Source organism: Emydura macquarii, unplaced genomic scaffold (genome assembly GCF_026122565.2).
Source record: "Emydura macquarii macquarii isolate MOO-44397 ecotype Brisbane River unplaced genomic scaffold, CSIRO-AGI_Emac_v2 contig_2924, whole genome shotgun sequence".
In the NCBI taxonomy this organism is placed as follows: domain Eukaryota; kingdom Metazoa; phylum Chordata; order Testudines; family Chelidae; genus Emydura; species Emydura macquarii.
This window is the reverse complement of record NW_027133061.1, coordinates 2891318-2913644: the sequence shown is the minus strand read 5'-3', so window position 1 is coordinate 2913644 and position 22327 is coordinate 2891318. Positions and strand designations below refer to the sequence as shown.

General features: G+C 44.3%; 1 protein-coding gene across 1 annotated transcript; it reads left to right on the top strand.

Moving 5' to 3' along the window:
* Nucleotides 1-6695: 6695 nt before the first annotated feature.
* LOC137167403 (immunoglobulin gamma-1 heavy chain-like) lies at nt 6696-16031 on the top strand. The gene is made up of 6 exons (XM_067569533.1): nt 6696-6798; nt 9261-9599; nt 12389-12703; nt 13917-14015; nt 14096-14148; nt 15183-16031. The coding sequence occupies exons 1-6, from the start codon at nt 6696-6698 to the stop codon at nt 15219-15221; spliced, it is 948 nt and encodes a 315-aa protein (XP_067425634.1). The 3' UTR covers nt 15222-16031.
* The last annotated feature ends 6296 nt before the right edge of the window (nt 16032-22327 follow it).

The window sequence follows — 22327 nt, the reverse complement described above, 5'->3', positions numbered from 1 at the left end:
TAGTATAGGAGGTTTCCCATCCAAGCACTGACCCTGTGTGGAGGGAGTATTTTAAAGAGATCCCAGCCCAAGTCCGATAGAGCTGTGGCTTTGGGGTCACTACTTACATCAGAATCAGGCCTGAATTTTTGTATTTTTACTGTTACTTGTGGTGAGCCACAGGGCTGGCTTAGCATCCAGTAACAGAACATAGAGATTAAGGGTCAGATTGTCACACCTGTACCCACAGTGGTGAGAAGTGATGGATGTGAGCACTCCCTAGAACTTCAGTGGGACTCCTGCTGTGAATAACGGCTTCTCAATGGGAGTGAGAGGTTCATCGCCTGGCCCTAAATGAAATACAAAGGGCTGTCTTCTGCTCTCAGTGACAGCCTGTAAACCCAGAGTAACTCCACTGCCTTCACCAGAGTTCCTCTGGATGTACACCAGTGTCAGTGAAAGAAATATCTGGCCCAAGGACTGCAAGAAGTCACCTCTCGTATACAACATGCTGAGCTTCATGCATCTCAGCTGCTAAAGAGAGAAACGGAAACGCGAGGGAGGAGGGTGGCACACTTTTTAAATAAGCAACATTTAGAATTACAGCTTCAAAATGAGGAGGTGGCATCAAAACAGGCAGCACCGGCAGGATCCGAGGCTAGGGAGCCCCTCCCCTTGATAATGCATTGTTACTGTTAGAGGGTACATGGGCGCTGGCATGAGGCTCTGTGAATCAAGCCCTTCCAGAAAAACAGCCATCTCCCAAGGAAATGAGGGGAATAGGTGCTCCAGAATGGGGAGGCGGAGAGAGCCTGACCTCTAACAGCTCCATCCAGACAGTTTCCCATTCATAATCTCACCTTGCACCATCTAATGATACGGCCGGCCAGTGGCAGGATCCTGCTTACAGCATCTTCTGTGGGGCAGCCATAAGCAACTTCCAAACAGTTGGAAAGCATCACTTCAATCTGGCGCTGCCCGTTCCATCTGCTGTGCGCGTCAGGGTGCCAAGGTTGGTTCTGCAACTAGGGTTTTTCTGGCCCCGCTTGTGCCACCGGTAACACACCTGAGTCTCAAGCCCCGTCAGTTGGATGTTCAGTTTTCGGTGGGTCCCCTTTCATGTCCCCTTTCCAAACCACTAAGGCCTTGGCTTAGACACATGAGGAGTTGAGTTCACCGTGACTGCCTGTGTGAGTAAGGCAGGATCCTGAGCTCCAGATCCTTGTTCCCAGCACCCTGCCTGAGTAACTGAGCTCAGGATCTCTAGGGGGGAAAAGGAATTGTCTCCTTCCCAGGTCACAAAATGGTGGTGGAGCCACCCCACAGCTGCTACTCCAAGCTCCAGGGAGCACAGGGCGTGCGTAGGCCACATGCAGGTTCCTGCAATCCTGACCCCTTTATGAAATGACATCACACCTGTTCCACTGTCTGCGACCCTCTGCTCCTACAGTGAGGGTGGGATTTATCCCTAAATGCACCAATATGTTGCAAAGATACCTGTATTGGTAAGCGGGGAAACGGTCCAGCTCTTGTGGGGAACTTTCCTGGCTTACGCACTCCCCCGGTGGACTTGGCTAGCGGAAGGATCTGTATCCTTGCTCCAACCCCCTTTACCCCAGAGGCCTGCCTGACCGTGAGGCCTCCCCTTCCTCTCTGCCGCGCGGCAGAGTCCTGGTATCCCGCCAAGGCTGGGCTCAGGATTCCTGGGAGGCTTAACTCCTGTCTTGTCAGGAATACGAGGACTCTGCCGCCTGGGACAGGGGCTGAGGTGTCCCCACTCCAGGAATACACTCTCCACACCGGACGCTCCCCTGACGCACTGATTGGTCTATACAATTCAAATCAAACACAATTTATTAAACAACTGTAAAAAGACAGAAGGGGAAAGGTTAAAGGAAGCTAGTGACCCCGCCCGGTGGGCAGGGGGAAAACCACACACAGCGTCTCTGGGACGGGAGGGAAGCTCACACAGTCTGTTCCTCACACGTCCCAGGCCTCCCACCCTGGCCCTGGCCGGGCTGCGGCGATACCGCGGGTCAGACGCCTGCTCTGGCGCTGGCCTCACGCCCTCAGGCGCTAGGTGGCAGGACCCTTCTCCCCAGTGTCAGCCCCCCCCGGCGGGGCCACGACCCCCCCTCCGAGTCCGGCCTGTGAAGCCTCTTGTCTGGTGACATCCCCCTGAGCCGGGCTCTGCCCCTCGCTCTGCCCAGTCGCTCACCGAGCTCGGCCCCGGTGTTACCTGTGGCACGGCCGGCGTCCACTCCCCAGCTCTGGGCCACGGCTTCCCGCTGCAGCTCAGCCCTGGCTCCCTGTCAGCGCGGCTCCAGCTACCAGCTCCGGGCTGCTCTAGCTCCAGGTCAGGCCGCGCTCTCCCCTTAGCTCTGCCCTACTTTCTGCCTCAGGCAGCTCCAGCTCACACGGAGGACGGGCCTCCGGGGGCTCCAGGCTCCCTCATTGGCCTGCCTGACCTGTCAATCCGACTGACCTGGCACATTGGCCTCTCCCCATTGGCCCTAAGCACTGTCAATCTCAGGATCTTGATTTCTCATCGGCCCCTCCCCCAAGAAGGGGCCAACAGCCCCCTTCCATGCATGCCGACGTCTTTCCCATCGCAGCAGGGAATCTCCCACCTCCATGGGTTTGGTTCTTTTTGGGACTTCCTGCTGTTTACAGTTTAGGCGGACAAATGAGGTTACTTTTGAGGTATATTTTGCAACTGAGCCACATGCGGCAGCAGTTAAGATCAGTAAGAGGCAGTAAAAACAAACCATCAGCTTTTAAAGAAAGACACCACCTTACAAAATGGCCGCTGTCATTGAGGTTAGCAGTGAAGCAGCTGTGAGTTTCATGGCTCGGATCCCCGTGTGGGTTACGATTTTTCCTCTCCGTCAGCCACTGCATCCTGATCTGGTTGTGATTCCTTGAATCGAACTTCACTGGGGCATAAACACGTGGACCCTGTCTGACAACATTTCATAACATGAGTCACTTCCATGCTAGGTCAAAGGACTGTTCGAGCTGGACAGTTTCAGACAGGTTACTAAGCTTTATTTAACACTCCTCTTGCAAACAGCGCATCACCCATCCTGGAAACCTGGTTTTTAAGAGTTCAGCACATGGCTGAAAAAGGAGTTTAGGACTCAGATAGTTTTTAATGCACCTTTTAATTTCTCTGAGGGTACAGTTCTCGCTCCTTTATTGAATTCCTAAAACAGACAGAATGGTCCAAATTAATCCATGGTGTAAATCCAGCGCCGGCAGAATGACAGGGGCATTAGAACGGTCTGCATCCTAAATTCACTCATTCTGCACACCCAGCGAATGGTAGCATTACGCTGAGAGGGCCTCCTGACCTTTTGGATCACAAACTACTGCGACTGGGTATGAGTGCACCCTTCAATTAATGTAGTCTCCGAGCCCAAGCGTCTACACTGAGATTTTATAACCCTGCAGCCTGAGCCCTGCAAGCCCGTGTCAGCTGACCTGGGCCAGCCATGCAGTGTAGACAATTTGCTGGCAACTGCTCCATTCCACTTGGGTTGCAGCTTTTATTAAACCTGCCATTTAGCTGCAGCTGGGGAAGTGATTGCTCTCTGCCTTAACCCTTGCGTGTCTGCTGCCTTGTAGGGTCTATACACTACATCACAGGGGGGCATTAATGCCTCTGCCTGTTATCTGGCTCTTCAAATATTATTGATCTTCTTTCTGGATATCAACTTTTTTGTGCCATGGCATTTGGTTTGTTGGTTGTTTAACCCACCTCGTGTTTTCACTGTCTGTCCCAGACCCAGTGAATTACAATGATCCGGTCTGGAGTTGGTGAACATGTGTGTCACTACAACCAGTTCATCGTCTGAGAGGAAGCCTGAAGCCTCTCAATAAACCCAAAAGTGGCAAAAAGCAGTTTCTCACCATTGCTGCTTCTCAGGAATATTGAATTAGGAATATCGACTATCTCAGCAGGACCTTGAGCCTGGTGGGAGATTTTCCATTGCAACTGTTTTCAGTGAAAAAAGTGGATCTGAAACAAAATAAATTTTTTTGCTGAAAATATCTGATTTCCTCAGAAAAGTGTGAGTATTTGTTGAAAACTCAAAAACCAACAAATGTTAGGGTTTTTTTCTACAAAATGTCAAAAATGTTCTGTGGAAAACCACCACATTTAGGACCAGTTCTTCTCTGCAGCACTTGGACAAAGGCAGGCAGGTGCCCATGCTGCAAGGAGAAGTCAGCACCTCTGTCAGTGTAAGCTACGGCTAAATCAAGCTCGTTCGTTAAAAAATTGGACCCCACTTTACAACTCTATGTTACATCAAAAAGGAACTTTCATGGGAAAGTCACTATTCTAAATGGTTTAAAGAGGTTTTCTGGGTAATATCAGTAATACTGATAGGAATGATTTAAATGGGATACATTCAGGTGACAGCGAGAGACATGTAAACCATTTGCATTAAATTAGAGCTAAACCCAAACTGAAACTCCCCTGAAGTTTGAAAACCTTTGGTTAAGTTGAGAAAATTGTTTCCTGCCTCTCTGCTCTGAGCTAAAAACAAAAATAGATAAACCATGCAGACAGACACAGTATTTCCGGCCCAGCTCAAACAAGGAGCTGAAAGTCTCTTGGGATCAGATGTTTGGGTCAGATTTTTCAGCCCTATTTCCAAACTCAGGGCTAGAGCCTGTTGCTTCACTAGGCAAAATTCCCATTGTTGTAGGTGGGAATTTTGCCTGAGTGAGGACTGCAGAATCACAAGGCATTTCAGATGCATATCCCAGCTAATCCTCCAAATCTCTTAAGGGTTCATTGTCACTATTGGGGAAAATGTGTGCCATAGGGGACAGAGACTGCAAAGAATATTGCACCATATTGTGCTATTTTCTCATGAAAGGCATGATATGGCCCACTGAGCCCCCATAAATACAACCATAGGCCCTGATCCTGCAAATTATGCCAGGACTTAACTTTATTTCCATTAAGAGTCCCATTGAAATCAATGGGTTTACTCATGGGAATACAGTTGGCACATATCTGTATTACTGTTTGCAGGATTAGAGCCATAGATCTACAAATGCTTCTTAATGTCTTTTTGTGCAGCTGAGCTAAAATGATCTTCAGAAGATAAAAGAGATAACAATAAGGAGATATATTTAGATCTACATTACAAAAACATGTATGCTATCTTTTTCCCCCCTGTGGTTCAGTGAGTGAGAAGTTCATTAACAAAAGCTGGTTCTTTTGTGGTCAAACCGTTCGACAACAAGTGACTACAGACAACAAGAAAATAAAGTGTTTTGCTATCTGATAAACAAAACAAGAGTGGCAAAAGTAATAAGTTGAAGCTGACCACAGGCAGATGCAAATACTCCAGCAATCAGCTGTGAGCTTTTGCAAATGATTTTAATGTTCACTACACTGATACCTCATTCCCTCCGAGAAAGCCCAACTAAACAAACAAGCAAAATGAAAAGCCCCTCTAACTGAAAAAGCAAAAACAAACAAATAGACAAAGAAACCCCACAAACCCTCAAAACATTACACTGAAACAAATCAGCCTAACTAAATAAACAAACCAAAAAGTAAAATAATAAAATCTAAAAATTAAAAACAAAACCCCAACCCCAAGTTCAGTTATGTCTAAAAGGGAGGCAAGCCAGAGCCTTCCTAAAGCTCACTAGGGACTTTGCTATTGCTATTACCTTTATATGTCAGGTACTTAGATTCTGCAGCTGTGGGTGGCATTATAAATCCTGGAAATAGATAACTGATCTATGCTAAAAATACCCAAAATTCTGGACTGCAGTCTGTATCAATTTTTACACTACAGTGACATGCACTTCAAAGGGAGTCCCAAGTGCTGAAAGACAGATGGAAATGGATAGCCTCATAGAAACGTTTTTCAAATGTAAAGAAAAGAGGTGTGGAATAAACCCTTTTCTTTTCTGGAAATGCTCTTTGGGAGTGAGAATATATTTATTAGTTGCAGTGAACACTCTGACTAACTGAAAACACAACAATCCTTTCTGTTTGGCTGAGATCATTTGAATTATCTTCTAACAACACGGTTTTGCACAGTAAACTCCTGTGTATGGACTTGAAGAATTTACTCAGAAAAATTCAGATGTTCCAGACTGCTTTTCTAAAATTGTTCAGGACAGCTTAGATCCTGGGTTAGGTGCTTTTTATCATAGAAATAAAAATCTAATGCCTATGGTAGCTTTAAACTTTGTCTTAATATTTAACATTTAACGGATTTTCATTAGTGAAGATCAGTTTTATAATGAATGTATGTAAAAAAAATGTGACTGGGTGAAACACTCTCAATTTCCTTTAGTTAAATGAATAGGGACCAAGTAGATAAACAGCAGCCAGGGAACACTCTATGGTTTTGTTAAAGCTTTGTAGAAGTTAAAGATTTTTATTTTAAATACAAACAAGAAAATTTAGTAGCAGTGAAAGGGTCAGGTAGACAGCACGGGAGAGAATAAGGAACAGGTACAGCACAATCAACGGCATTGCAATCTTGTCTCAGACAGTCCTGCCAAGATGCCTGAATTGCTTCTCTGTTACAATTATAGCAAGGATTATTTGCTTGATCCACAAGAATTTCCGACGGGCATGTCAGCATCACACCATTAACATACCTGTACCTTAAATAACTATAGTACTACAGAAGTAACAAATAAAATAGTAATTGTGTTATCATCATTAGGATAAAATGATCTCAGCCTTGCGAAACCTTTGGTATTTAGGGTATAGTATCTCTGCTGGTTCATATCACACTGGGATGATACATGATCAGTGTACAGGTGGTTGGCTAGGTGAGAAAAGTTTTGAAATTATTTTTACAAAACATTCAGATTGATTTAGCCAATTTTTTATAAGGAGATTGGCAAATATGTTAAATTCTCAGATTGTCACGTGTTTTTTAAACCATGAACACACTATCAAATAGCTGCATTAAAAAAAAAGAATACTGAAGCCAAGTAGTTCATTCCCAATTCGATTAATCACATTTATAAAATGTAAAATGCACCAGAAATATTTAAAATTAAAACTTGCCTATTAACCATCCACGGCTACTTCCTGTAACCTCTTATATTTCTAAGCACAATGACAAATGCAACCAACAAGCTTCAGATAGTAGCCATCTCCTAAATTTCCTGGGTGTTGAAATAGCCTTGGTCTCTTATATAGGACATTAGCCACTAAGGTCTGTGTGGTTATTTGTGCCATATTAAACTTCCCATGGAGATAGACATCAATGAGACGTGATTTCCAAATGATTTTTTAAAATATTTAAATATGTAAGATAACCGTATTTCCAAATACTTGAGTGAAAAGGATTTACAAGAAAGGAATTGAGATATCTCAGTGTGTATTTCAGTTCTTTTTCTCTCTAAATTATTTTGAATGTTATTGCAAGGAACATGCATTAGGTAGCGAGCTGTGCAACCTACAAGGTTATGTCTCAAAGATTTTACCAGGAGTAACCTTACCACGCTTCTATTTTCTAGATCCATCCATTCCTTTCCCACAGGGCCTCTTCCCAAAATGTTTATTTCATCTACAATAATAACTCAACAAGCAAGTGAATATATTTTGTACATTTCCCCCACTTCCATAGTGCACAATGAGCCTCTTCAATGATTTCCTCTATCCTTTGTTAAAATATCCAGGGGAATCTTTATGGCCATGGTGGCACACCTTATTCTCTTTTTATTGGGGCTAACATCCCCCAAATATATATGAATGTCCGAAACCCTGAAGCACAGAAAATAATCCACATAAGTTTCAGTCCAAAGAAGGGCTTGCTCCATCCATCCAATTATATGAAAGATTCCATTTAAAATACATACTCTGTTGCCACACAGTCAGAACTTGAATTTCTTGTTTAATGAATTTTAGAGACAATTGTATATTATTTCCCTTGTTTGCCCTGCTGGCTGTCACAGTAAGATTTTGAATTGGGTTATTAATATCTCCTGGCCCTCTCCTTTGTCATGCATATTGCCCCACAGACCTTTAAGAGGAAATATGACATCTTCCTCTCCACGTGATGAAGTCTTTCATCAAGAGATCCATTAACTAGCAGTCATCAACCTTTCTCACAGCATCAACTTTGCAATACTGAAGAAAGCCAGAAAATGTGTTACCAGATAGTTGGGATAATTCTATTCTATCTGCAGCGTGAGTATTTTAGCCTCATTTTTCATGCTTATTTTCTACCTTACTACAGAAAATTACTTTCATGTGCAAAGAGCTTCTGAAATACGAGTAACACCAAAAAGGGCTGATGGGGAGAGCTAAACAGTCATACGTTTTAGTTCACCAACTGATATCCTAAGAGCTGTAATGAAATAATGTGTTGCGCTAACCACAACACCTTGAATATAGTTTCAGAATTTGGATACTGTAATGGATTATTGTTCACAATCCAGTTCTCTTTTATGCTCATGTATTTTATATAGGCTTCCAGGGGCATTACTTTTTTCTTTATTGGTAATCAAAAAGGTGATTTTAAGCCTAAATGTCTAAGATAATAAAGCACTTCATTTCATGTAAAATTTTGGTAAAATAACATTAATTTTATTGTTTTAAACTCTGATTCAAGGTTAATATGAATGGGAGAGTGCAGTCTAGTGGAAAGAGTAGAGGACCCAGGAGTCAGAACACCTGGGTTTTATTCAGAATCATGTCACTAATTTGTGTGTCCGTGGCCAAGTTTCTCTACTTACCTGTGATAGAGTTTCTCCATCTGTACACAAGGATAATATTTCATCATCTCACAGGAACAGTCTGAGGTTTAACTCATTAATATCTGCGAAGCACTTTGATTATCATGTGCCGGGCTCTAAGTGCTAAATATTATTCACTAGTATCCCTGGGGGAGGCCAGGCTTAGTTAATTGCAATAAGTGCTTCATCGTCTTTGGATGAGAGGTGATGTTGATGTGCAAAGCAACTGACGAGCGTCCGTGTGCACAGAGTGATTATTGTGTGTGTTACAGCTATGCTACACATGACAATATGGCAAAAATACTATACTGGAAATAAAATTTTCAGCAACGTCTATTTTAAAATACATCAGTTTTCCTGTAGTGTATATGAATCCTAAGAAAATAAATTACTACAAAAATAAGGTTACCCCCCACACCATCCCAGGTTTTTAAAACAATGGACATTTTTCTTGGAGCAGATGATGTGTTATATAGCGTATATTGCAAAGGGTGAGTCTGTTACAAGTGATTACTGTATTCTTGTTTTTGTGTTCCTCTTTACAGTGACTGCTTCACAAGAAGGGATATCGATCCAACAGAGCCCAGCACAGATCCTGCTGGCCCCTGGAAAAACTGCACAGATAGACTGTAAGCTTTCAACAAGAAGAGAGTACGTGCTCTGGTACAAGGAGCTTCAGAATGGAAGTTTGCATGGGATTTACCAGAGTTACGCGTATGCTGCACTTCCACACGAAAAATACTCCAGTCAAGTGAACATTACGACAAACACGTTTTCTCTGATTCTCAACAACGTACAAAGAGAGGACTCTGGGGTCTATTATTGTGGCCTTGCTGCTTATATATATCCGAACTTTGGGAGTGGGACCAGGCTAATTGTCACAGGTAAGTTGCCAGTGGGTTGGGATAATGACGTTCCAGTGGTCTGAGGGGTTCGGGGCAGTCGGAACTAGGCATTTTAGCACCTGGGGCGAGCAAGCACATTGGCACCCCCTATTGTTTTCATTTGTCTCCCCTTGGCGGCTGGGCTGGCTGGGGTTGCTGCAGGCATGACCCAGGCTTTGGTCCCAGGGCCGATCCCTGAAAGCAGCCCCGGCCCTTTGCCCAGCGAGCCGCAGCAGAGTAGGGCTTGAGCAGACAGAGCCCGGCTGAGTCAGGTTTCTCCTGGCCACGCCTCCTCCTGCTGCTCCCGGGAATTTCCTGGCCAGGCTCCGTCAGGGATAAAAGTGGCTGAGGGATGCTGCGGTGGTCCAGAGCTGAGCCAAACTTCTAAACCCAGATCCCCAAGCCTCAATCACTGCCACAGCCCGGACCAGGAGCCGCCCGCGGAACTTTGCCCCTGGCAGCCCCCTGCTGCTGGTGGTGGTCTGCACTGCCCTGTGCCAGGGCAAGGGGCTTGCTGTGCTGGGGACAGGGTGACCAGATGTCCCGATTTTACAGGGACAGTCCCAATATTCAGGACTTTGTCTTATATAGGCCCCTATTGCGCTCCCACCCTCTGTCTTGATTTTTCACAGTTGCTATCTGGTCACCCTAGCCAGGGATCCCCCAGCTTCCAGACCAGGGTGGGGATGCAGCGCCCGCTGCAGGCAAGCAGCTGCATTCCCTACTCAGACAGTTCCAGTACCAGGGCCACCTGGGGGTCTGAAAGCTGGGGGAGACAGGACCCACCCCAGCACTCCAGGAGAGGGGAGCTGGGGGGCTGCAGGGGAAGGAGAGGGACAAAGGGCAGCTTACGTCAGGTGCAGGGGAGATTGGGGGGGGGCAGTGACTGCAGGCCCATGTGGGGAGGGGGAGCTGAGAAGCCCAGAGCTGTGGTCGAAGGGAGCCTAAGGGGCAGGTATGGGGAGACCTTCAGGGCCCCTAGATGGCTTGACAGTCTTTGGGGTCCTCATGGGAAGGGACTTGATGGGGCAGGAGGCATCTTGATCTTTCTTTTCTGCCCCATTTTTTCCAACACCCGCACCCCACCCTTGGCTTTGCACCCTAGGAGGCTGCCCTGCTTGCCCAGTCTTGATTACGGCCCTGGTTCTGAGATACAATCTTGCTGTTGTGATTATCTGACACACACACACACACACACACACACACACCGTTTCAGTTTTAAGTCATCAGTATTTATGCAGAGAGGTAGAACAATCCAGGTAGTGGATACTGTATGAGACGGTGCATTAGGAAACCTGTATTATAACCCTGAATTGTTGGTTGTCTACCACTCTCCAGCTAAAATGGGTTCAATGATTTACTCCCCTTTGTAGAGTGCTTTGAGATCTAACTATTGCTGAGAAGTGTATCAGTGCTAGCTACTATTATTATCCTGCCTTCCGATATTCACGCTCACTGATCGTACCTAGTGAAAGCTGACTGAGCCTGGGACATGATGTATCCTCCTGCTGTCCTTATAACACTTTATTAACCTGGCTCTTTACTAGGCATTCACTGAGCTTCATGAACTGATTCCAGCTGTTATGGTTTGCATGGGGAAACATTTTTCCTCTAGAAGTTCAACGGGAGTTGAACATAAGAATATAATGTATTAAAGAGGTGTCTAATTTTTGAATCTCCACCCTCTGCAAGAATTCAGAATACTGAGAACATCAAGGAGTGAGGGGAATAGTTTGGGGTGGTACGAAGGAGTGTAATGGGAAGAAATTAATAAAAGAAATCCTCCTCCTTGCAAAGGAAGTCCGATCATTTAAGATATGTAAAATTAGATTAGACAATACACTAGATACTTAAAATATTATCTACTGGCCGGGGAAGGGGTAAGAGCTGGGTATGGACTAGATGAGCCACCACTAAGAGGTCTTTCTGACCTCTAGTTTCTGTGACTCAACTCTCTTTTAGATGCCTCCAAGCCGAGACTTTCCATCCTGGTGCCCTCAGCCCCGGAGGATGCTGACCGCTTCCTGTCATTCCTCTGCTCTGCCTGCTCTCTGATTTCACTCCTTCATGGAGTGCAGTTCTCTGGGACCCCGGTGAGGAGTCGTCTGAGGGCCACCTGGATGTGGATATATGACTATCAAAATCTACATATTTTTGATCCAAACTCTGTGCAAATATTCCAAAGAGTGTCCCTAAAAAGGAAGGTGAGGAATTACTGTAGGCACTACTAGAGGTTGTAACTCAGACAAAATGGGATGAATGTAATAGAAACATTTAGCCTGACTATTATAGCTACGTAAGAATGGCTCCTCTTTCAGGCTTCTCACAGCTAGATCTCAAAGCACCTTGCAAAGGTGACTAAGTAGCATTTGTGAGTAAGTATCATTTCCCCAGTTTTACAGTTGGGGAAACTGAGGCACAAGTTACAGGGCAAGTCAGAGACAGAGCTGGGAACAGATATCAGGCCTCCTGACTCCCAGTCTTGTGTCTTCACCACCAGACTGACCAGCTCTTCCTGTGCGTTTCGTACAGAACTGAACAATCTGTCGGCACTCAGCAAATAATTCACGATGATCATGTCAGGACAAACTTCTGAGCAGCGAGGAGAGGGGGAAGTCTCCCAAGGTGGATGCCCCATATTGTAAGACACTGACAACTGCAACAGACAAACCATGAGACTTTAAAAACACGCTGCACTGGCTGGGGCAGGGGTAGGAGATGGGAATGGACTAGCTGAGCCAATAGCTTTTCCAATCTCTAGTTTCTGAGAGTCAAATTCTCTTTTTTAGATGCCTCCGAGCCGAGACTTTCCATACTGACGCCCGCTGTCCTGGAGGATGCTGAGCTTCCCGCTGTCATTCCTCTGCTCTGCCTGCTCTCTGATTTCACTCCTCCCTGGACGACAGTTCTCTGGGACACTGGTGAGGAGGAGGAGTCTGAGGGTCAGGTGGATGCTGGAGCCATAGATGGGAAAGGGGTCTTCAGTGTTTGGAGCCTAACGACAATTCCTTCTGAGAGGTGGAACCAGGCAACGACCTGCACTTGTACAGCCAAGGACAGCAGCACCGGGAGACGCGTCAATGCTACAGTCTCCAAGGAAACAGGTCCAGTATCGTATCCTATCTAACCTGTTCTATCTCCCGAGACATTTATCCTCTGTTCCTCATCACGGTGTCTGTTGAAAACTTCACCTCAAGTCAGGACAAATTTACAGATTTAAAGGGTTACCGCTGAGCTAAATAACTAAAATGAGAAGTGGGGACGAGGTATAAAAAACTCCTAGAGGACTTGAATTGTGGGAGAGACAAGGTGGGTGGGGTAATATCTTTTATTGGACCAACAGAGTCCAATAAAAGATATTGCCTCACCTGCCGTGCCTCTCTAATATCCTGGGACCCACACAGCTACATTGAACTGTGAGAGAACGTTATGGTAGCTCCTCATCACCTGTTTTTCCTCACTCTCTCAGTACCATTTTTTATTCAATGAACAATGTTACGCAGTGGGATCTGTGGCAAAACCTACCCTAGATATTTCTCCTTATGGGCCTGCCTGAAAGCCCACTGAAGTCAATGGAAAGTTTCCCATTGACGTCAGTCAGTCTTGGATCAGGCCCTATTTGAGCGTTGCTTCTATGAGTGTTTGAGGAGTGTTAATTCCAAGGAGACAGGAGAATGGTTAGGGTGCTCTGAGATGGAATAATTAGGAGAATGGGAGTGAACAGAGCAAAGGAAAATGTAGGATGAATAACCAGGATTCACGGTAGTGAGGTCTATTGGGTTGTGGGATTGTCTCTCAAGTGAAAGTTTATTTAAAGTTGGACTGCCTAAAGCACTAGTGATTCTACTGTAGGTACTAGCCAGGGAGGTGAACTAGATGAGGCCTACAATAACAGGCCTTTGGTATTCCTAATATTTATGAGTCTAAGATGTTCCCTAAAATAAATGATTTTCATTCTAATTCTGTTTAACTCACCCTCGTTGTCACTGGCACAGAGATTCTCAGCCTGAAATAAATCAACCCCTGACAAAATAATTTACTGTACAGGCAAGCAGAATTAAGAAACAAAAAGACTTAGCTTACCTCAGGCTACCAGTGGCTCCAACCCAGCACCATGTGGTCAACTGGCCCCACTAGCTCCCCCTCCAGGTGGGGTGCGTGACAATGACTTGAGAAGGTGGATTTCTAGGGGAAAGCCCTCACTTCTGTCCACAGCATCCCATGAGAAGCAGATTGCACAGACCCACCCTTTCTAATGGAATTTTTCCAGTAGCAATGCTTTGCTCAGCACCTAATGTTATTCTCTTCTCTCTGCAGGAAACTGCGATTCCGTGTTGTATGTTGGGCTGTCTTGTATTTTCATCCTTCTCGTCATCCAGCTGTTGATCCTGCTCTTCAGAAAGTGTCCCACCAGAGGTAACTTGTTTATAACTGTATCTGCTAGGAAGCAGCCATGCATCACACAGCCCTATAACTGTCCTTTTGTTTTCCTCCAGCAGGGAGAGCTGTGCAACCAGGGAATCAAATACCCATGAGGCAGATTTCACAGGTAACGTGCTTTTTCAGTCACTAGCATGTCAGAAAGATACAGTAAATTAATAGGATGTTAAACCAGTGTCCAGGCCAAATTCCAACACAGGTGTCTACATTCTGACTGCCTGATTTCCTCTGAAGTTTCATGTGAGAAAGCTATTCTTCATTTCCCGCCTAGTGTAGAAAGCAACTGCTTTGTAGGGTTGCCAGTGCAGAATTGCTATTGTATTACCACGTTCCTCCCTGAGGAGGCTGCCCATCAGTGGTGTATGAAGCAGTGCTTTATATGGCTCTTTATGAGTTTTACATGGAACCAGAAAAAAAAGGGGAAAGGGATTGAACAATTGGTCACATTCATCTAAATGTTGCTCTGAGTTACATGGACATAAATCAAGAGCTGCCCCCAGTGGCAGTGGAATTACTCAGACCCACATTGGTCTGGCAGAATTTGGCCTAAATACTTTTCACTCTCTCATAACTCAAAAACAGGCCACCTGATGGCCTGCAAACGTTTTTCTTAAAATTACCTTTGGACCCAAACTAGATGTTAAAACATTTAATCTTTCTAGGAATTTTGAAAAGGAAAGAAAAGTGAAAATAGGAATTTTAGAATGGCATGGTTCTAATTTCAGAGGGGGTCTAATTCTTTTAGCAGATTCACTGATGCGACTCCAATCCCCTGTATGTCTTGTGGTAACTGAGATGAGAATTTAACTTGTAGTTACTACTGAAATCTTTGGGGTCACAGTTTGCTGTCATTTGCAACAGTCCATTGACTTCAGTAAAGTTACTGTGGATTTACACCAGTGGAGATGAGATCAGAATCTAAGCACTTTTCTGTAAAACACCTCTACACAAAATTCTGCTCTCCCACTGACATAAAACTGAAGTAATTCCATTGATTTCAGAGGAGTTATTCTCATTTTACAACAGTACAAGTGAAAGCAGAATTTGGTTTCTTGTCTTGTTACCTAATAAGTAGTACTAGCTAAATATATGCGATTACAGATTCCCATTAAGAATACTAATATTTGGTCTTTCCTTTTTCAGTTCCAGACTGAGTATGCAGCTGTGAGATACAATACATGAAAAGTCCCTTTTTAACTGGCATGGTCTGACAAAAAAACAAAAAACACAAAGCTATGCAAGAGGGAAAAATGAAAGTGAAAGAGAGAAATTCTGAGAGACTCACGTCTGCACTTTACTAATTACTAAAATATGAAGTGGTTGGGCTTGAAATACAATTTGTTATAAATATATCTGTCTCCACACCCTTTTTGACATCACATATTTGAAGAAATTGTTTTCTCTTTGGTTACTGTTACTTCCTCAATTATCCCCACATCCTGCACCATTAATGTCAATGTGAGCTTCGCCAATGACTGCTATGAGGATAATAGGATCAAGCCTTTAAAGAGGGTTGTTTTACAGATTTACATAAGGGATTTGATCCTGTGTTCCTTATGCACCCCAAAGTCCCACTGAAGTAAATGGGAGCTTGGGGTACACAAGAAAGCAGAATGAGGCTTCAAGATTTATGATTTGTTTCATTATCTTTGCACAATCTCCAGTTACCATCATTTAAAAAAATAAGATCTATTACATTTTTTACATTTGTATTTTTTTTTTTTTTGGAATTACTCTTCCACATCAGTTCCTTTTCTCTGATGGTGACATGGCTGGCATTATATGGTGATGTGACTGTACAGCATCCCACTCCAACTTGTGAAACATTTGATCACTTTTGTAAGTGTTTTAGCAAACAAAAAAGCAGACCGAAAGAGAAGTTGGTTCCCTGTTTGGACAGTTATTGAATGTGCGGAACCAGGGAGCAGATTGTTTATCGTAGGGGATGAATTTTGAACATTACACTTACACACACACACACACACACAAAACGGATGGGCAAAATCTGGCCCATTTCCATGTGGTATGAGATTTTTAGATCTAATTTTTGCTAAGTGGCTGCCCTTCAATGTACAGTAGGACTGAAGCCCTGCATGCTCATCCTTACCAGCTGTCTGCATGTGGTTTGGCTGAATGCAGCTATGCATCGGAACAAATCATAGGCTAAATGCATTTACCCATACAAAGAATAAATTGATACCAACACCCCGACTTACTTTCAAAAGCTGTGGGGTGGGTGTTGCTGCACTGCCATCTAGTGGTAAAGAGACAAAGGGACTTATTCTCAGTTATACTGAGACCCTTTTACGCTGCTCTGGCAGTAACCCACCACAAGGTCCTTCACACTGCAACACTGCTGTACAGGGGCCTGGATGTGCATGAGAATCAGGACCATAGTTCTCTCTTTATAACTGACCTCAGTTTGACAAAGGAAAATCCCTTAATGGGTCCTGCTAGGATTTTAGCACCCTGCTGATCTGACAGTTCTGGAGACTGAAGTGTTGTATTTATCAGAGGCATGTTGTAATGAAAAGCAGGGAGGAATATCCTGCAGCCAATGAGGAATGGAATGTTAATAAAACCATTCTTTGACTGTTACAGTATCAAACAATTAATTGTGGTCCAAGGTTTCGTGACAAGATATCGCTGGTGACTCCCATTATAACCATCACAAAGACTGTTTATTAACACTCAGAAAACAATTAAAGCATTTGAAGCTCAAAGAGTTAGCTAAAAACCTATTTTAACCATTTCTTACTCCTTTTCCTGTTAGTTATACAGAGTGTTTTCATAGGGGAAAATTCTTTATCAGGTTTTTTTAGATGGCATTAAATGTGATAGCAACTGTTCTTGTTGGGAGAAGAGAAAAAGTCCATTTAGACAGGCTTGACCCACTGCTGATTTAGTCGAAGGTCAATTCTTTTCCCTTTAAAACAAAGGAAGACCCACACACATGGAAAATAAAGAACAAAGAAAATCCAACTTCTGTCTGGGTCTTTCTTACTTGCAAACTAGCTGCTGCAAAAATCACATCCTGAAAGCTGCCAAGGTTGAACCAGAATTGGGCTAAAAGGATTGTTTATAGGGCATCGCTAGGGCACCTCCTCCTGGCTGCCGCGGGGATTACGTCATTCCAGGTCTGACGCCCTTTTCCTCACAGCATGGCTCCTCTCTCTCTCTCTCTGGAACTTGGGGTATTCCTTCTTTATGATTCAGCCCTCCAGTCAGGTCACTATAGTCCTCCCCTTCCAGGGTATCAAAGTTGTGTATTTTGTGTCTTGCCTAATTGCCTAGGTTGCCGTAGCAACAGAGCTTAGCTTGTTGCCATAGCAATAGAGTTAGACTATTAGGGGATAGCTCAGCCAGTCCTGGTTTGTTTTAATGTTAGTTCCATAAAGATGCTCCCTGTGTTGCATCTCTCTGTGATCCTGTGCTGATTTCTCTCTCTGAATACAAGCAATTAAAAGGAATTCAACATAACAAAAGTCTCACTGGATGATCTGTCTCAGGCAGGTCCAGCGCTCAAACTGTGCCACTTTCCCAATGGCTGGTAGGGGAACCAGGGCCCAGCCACCCACTTCTCTGGGTTCAGCCTAGGTTCCCTATGTCTCCTTGCACCCAGACCCTGTTGGTTTCCCCTGGACTTCTTCCTACTTCTCTGCTCTTATCTTCTAGCCTCTCCAGCTCTCTGAGTGTACCCGCCCAAATGCCCTCCTCCCAGGCAGTGACTGCACATTACCTAATACTGTAGCTCCAAACACACCACCCTCCTCCCAGGGAGTCACTGCAGACTACTTCTATTTTAGCCTCTTTCTTTTTCTCTTTTTTATGGTGAAGCAGACTTGACTGAATAGTCTATACTCACCGTCAACTATAATTCCTCAATACTTAGTGGTTTATATCCTCTCACTCTGCCCTGTGTCTTTCAGGTAATGTAACAGCACCTTTTTAGTAATACTCCCGGGGATGTATTCTTGCTGATATTTACAGCTTTCTCAATTTTTCACATACAAAGTCATTCAATGAGAATAGTTATCTTCATGTTTACCCCAACTACGTAATAGCTCGTGACTCTCTTCAACTAATTGTCTTTTAATCTAGAAGAAAACTTCACTGTGGTTCACCCTTACTCACACCTCAGAAAGTGTCTGCTAAAACTTCTGCTTTCTCATTATCAAAACTTCTAATTGTGTTGTCATTCCCAATAAAAAGACCTGGGATGTGGCTACTCTCGGTCTGAATTCCATTCATTCTTCTAATTTGCCTGTATACGTCTGATGTCTTGGTATATTGTTTATTTACCCACCGTACTTCCCCCAACTCTCTTTGATTTAATTCTTTATGCTATTGCCTTACTTCTTTCGTACGTCATTAAATCATCACTATTCATTGTATTTTTCACTTTTTTAATAGGCTTTGTTCCTTTCTTTAAATGCCATCTCGCACTCCTCGTCCCACTACGGAAGTGAGTTCGGACACTTTCTGCTGTCAATGTCCCAGCTCTATACAAGCAGCACCTGTTCCTGCTCAGCTGGGCTCCATTGTCAATCAGCCTTTCAACCCCTGGCTCTTCCCCAGGTGTCTGCTTTGTGTGGGGTGGATATCCCATCACATATAGCTTGCCTTTCTGGTCATAGGCTCACAGCGATGTTGGAAAAGCTGGATTTGTTTTGGGTGGCTAGCCAGACTCTGATTAGACATGAGGCAAACATGGGATGGCAAGTGGCACACTAAGGAGGGAATAATAGCAGGGATTTCAAGTTCACATCTCAGGTGTTCAGGAATTAGTCAAAGCAGATGGAGTGGGTGATTGTCCTGGGGTGATATCATCTGATTCCATCTCCCTGACTCGGTCTGATCAGGGCAACATTTGGGATCAGCATAATGAAGGCCCAGTGGTGTGATAATGGATCCCAGGGCCTCAGCCGATGGTAGCGGCAGTGGAAAATGAAATGGATAGCTAGCCAGTTGGCTGCTCTGGTGGGGGCGGTGGTGGAGGCGGTAACAGAAGTGGTCTGAGGGTGCAATGTTTAAATGCCATCCTGGACATGGATGTGACATTCCTATCTTGTTGATTCGGCCATGAACTTCCTCTCATTTTGGCTGTATCATATCTTTATGGTTAGCTGACTCCTGAGTGAGAATGGACAGAAGGAGACTCAGAAGAAGAGCAGAAGAAGACACAGAAGAACACACAGAAGAAAAAGTCAGTCGTGGGGAAGAGAAGCACATTCCTTCTATGACCACAGAGCAATCTATCCTCCAACTGTTTCCAACGGGTCTCGAAATGACACTAGTCTGGTCACCTCGTCGGTCCCATGTGAAGGAGAAGATGAGTTATGTGCGCAGTAGGGAAGTTGCAGTATCCATTCGCTAGGAGTCTCCGAAAAGGAATCGGGATCGGAAGCTGCCCGCAGCAACTCACAGGTTGAGTTGATGGAAAATGCAGAAAAATCTGGAAAAGCCAAACAAATCTCTTGAAATTGTGGCCAAGGTAAACAGCATGTTGCAGTCCTAGTTTGCAAATGACAATGGCAGCCATACATGTATAGGGGAAATGAAAGAAAACAACATTCCTGAACTGGAAAGTTATTTTTATAATTAGTAAAAAAAAATAGCACTTTTCATCCAAAGGATCTAATCATTTCTTCCAAATTTGCACAGATAGCACCACTGATACAGCCTCATCTCAGATGGAGGACACAGTGTCCAAGCAAGTACTTGTTACAAAAGAGTGAGGGAAAGTGAAACTTTAATCAGGCACGGTGGTAAACCTCTACTCTTATGGAAAGTACCACAGTTTCTCTCATGACGATGGGAAGCATACAGGATCTTGGTTTTTAAAGACTCCTCTGGAAAGACCAGCAAACTGCATCTCAGTGATCTGCCTCACTGTTAGCTTGATTCTCTCAAAACTGTTATGTGTTACCATGTCCTAACGAGAAGCGGAAGTCTTGTTTCAGAAACAGAGACAGACTATTTAGATGGGGGAAATACTTCAGGCTTCCTTCCTACAGATAACGTGTACTGTGGAAGTTAACAGAGACCACCTCTTGTCCCCTATTATTATTTAAATCATCCAACAATGTCCTTCCTCAGCTATTTCCTCAGGAATGTTGTAATGTAATCCACTTGGGCTTGATTCATTGTTAACTCAGTCTCATTTACTCATCCATCCAATCTTTAATTTCCCTTTAAGCTTTGCTTCCCTCTGTTATAGCTGGGATATGACATTCAGCTTCCTAAAGCAAAGGGTTCTCAACATCATCATCTACACATCCATCTCCTCATATCCTCAGCCTAAAATTAAACCTACCACCACTACAGTCAGTCAAGGCAAAAGGGATGAGGATATAAGCTAGCATTCCTGATGCATGTTCTAAGTACTGGACCACTGGCACACATGAAGACAGACCAGGGATGTCTGGAAGTTGGAGAATGAAAACATTTTGGTTAGTCCATTCATGTAAGAGATTAATTCCGCCTGCTGTTCTGAACCATCTTCTACAGCCTGAACTGTGAAACAAAGTTACCAAAGACAGAGTGAAGAAAAAACAACAAACCTTAAGTAATACAAGGATTTTATTGAAAATTACAAATGCAAAGAGTGGACCTGATTTTCAGTTACTCTGTTTCTGCACTTGGAGTAGGGATGGTGAGGAGGCAAAAATGGCCCCACAGTACTCTGGGACTGTGCAGGCCACTGTCCAACTCCTTGTATGAATTAGAGCAGCACTGAGACTACTCTAACTTATAGTTGGTTCCCATGGCCTCCTATGGACCCTGGGAAGTAGAGAATATCTATAATGCAGCAGGCTCTGGACATACCCCTGATCTGCCACCTATGCCGGGTCTGGAGGCAGTATCGGTGCAGAACCATTACAACAGCTCAGGGAAGCCACTGGTGGAGATGGGACTGCCAGGGTGCTGTCTCCACCCACTTTAAGGCCAAAGTGACATAAAGAATCTTAGCCTATGTCTTCATTAAAAATGCCAAAGCGGCGCCACTGTAGCACTTCAGTCTAGACATTCGCTACCGTGATGAGAGGGGTTCTCCCATTGCTGTAGTTCATCCATCTCCACAAGAGACAGTAGCTAGGTTGACAGAACTCTTCCCTCTACCAAGCACTGTCTACACTGGGGGGGGGGGGGGGGGGGGTCAGCTCATCTTAACTACATTGGTATAGGGTGTATATTTTTCACACCTCTGAGCAACGTAGTTCGGTCAACCTAACATTTTAGCGTAGACCGGGCTTTAGTGTAACTTAGCATCAGGTCAAGTGAATTTGTCTGATTGGGACTGAAACGGTATAAACTCCACTCAGGGACTGAGTGAATTTTTTGGCTTGCTTCTATTGCTGGAAAAGACTATTTCCCCACCATCCATGCAACAGGTGTCTTCTGCTCCGGCTAAATACCGAGACAAAACATGCAACTTCCTCATTATACAATGAAGCTCAGCACAGTCAGTTCCTGACAGAGGGTCTCTTTACTGTTCATCTCTCTGGCACGTAGGTCAAGAAACACTCACACAATGAAATCTACAGTGAGAACCATCCATGGAGAAAATTGAAAGTAGTTTCTGAAAAGGAATCACGGGTTTCCAAGATGAAGACCTAGGTCCTTTAGTCTATCACCCTGCTTGTTCCCTATAGTATGTTTTCCAGTACTTTGTGCATTCTGATTTTCAACAGGAATAAAGACTAGAACTAAAGCCTGGTCTACATGTAAAATTTAGATATCATAACTATGTCACTCAGGGGTGTTTACTCTCCTGAGAGCCATAGCTATGCCAACCTAAACCCTGGTGTAGATGCAGATAGGCTGACAGACACTGCTTGGGAAAATGGATTATCTGCAGCAATGGAAAACCCTCTTCTGTTGCTGTAAAAAGTTTCTGCACTACAGCTCTACAGCGGCATAGCTACGGTGAGGTGACACTGTGCTACTGGAGCGCCCATAGTGTAGGCAAGCCCTAAAAAAAACCAAGAAACTAAACGCAAGAAAACAGAAGTGGGTTTGAATGTCAGAAGTCTTTTACAGTTAAATCAGAAGCAGCACTTTAAATCGGCAGCCACATGCTGTAATTCTCTCAGAGGACACAAGCAAAGCAGGGTACGCGAATGGCGGACCTCCAAGGAAAACCCAGGTTGATGCAAGAAGTGGCACCTGTGATTTTCAGTAATGCTGCCCCAGTGCAGTGTAAGGAAGCACTGTGGCTCCCGCAGGTACTCTCTTTTAGACATGTAAAATTAAGGTCCTGAGTCTTGTGGTCCTTAAAAACACCA

Bases quoted from the DNA above. Each gene is read 5' to 3' on its own strand.
- LOC137167403 (XM_067569533.1), top strand. From the start codon at position 6,696: ATGATCTCAGCCTTGCGAAACCTTTGGTATTTAGGGTATAGTATCTCT. The intron at 9,600-12,388 runs GTAAGTTGCCAG...TCTCTTTTTTAG, and splicing joins GACCAGGCTAATTGTCACAG to ATGCCTCCGAGCCGAGACTT. The intron at 14,016-14,095 runs GTAACTTGTTTA...GTTTTCCTCCAG, and splicing joins CAGAAAGTGTCCCACCAGAG to CAGGGAGAGCTGTGCAACCA.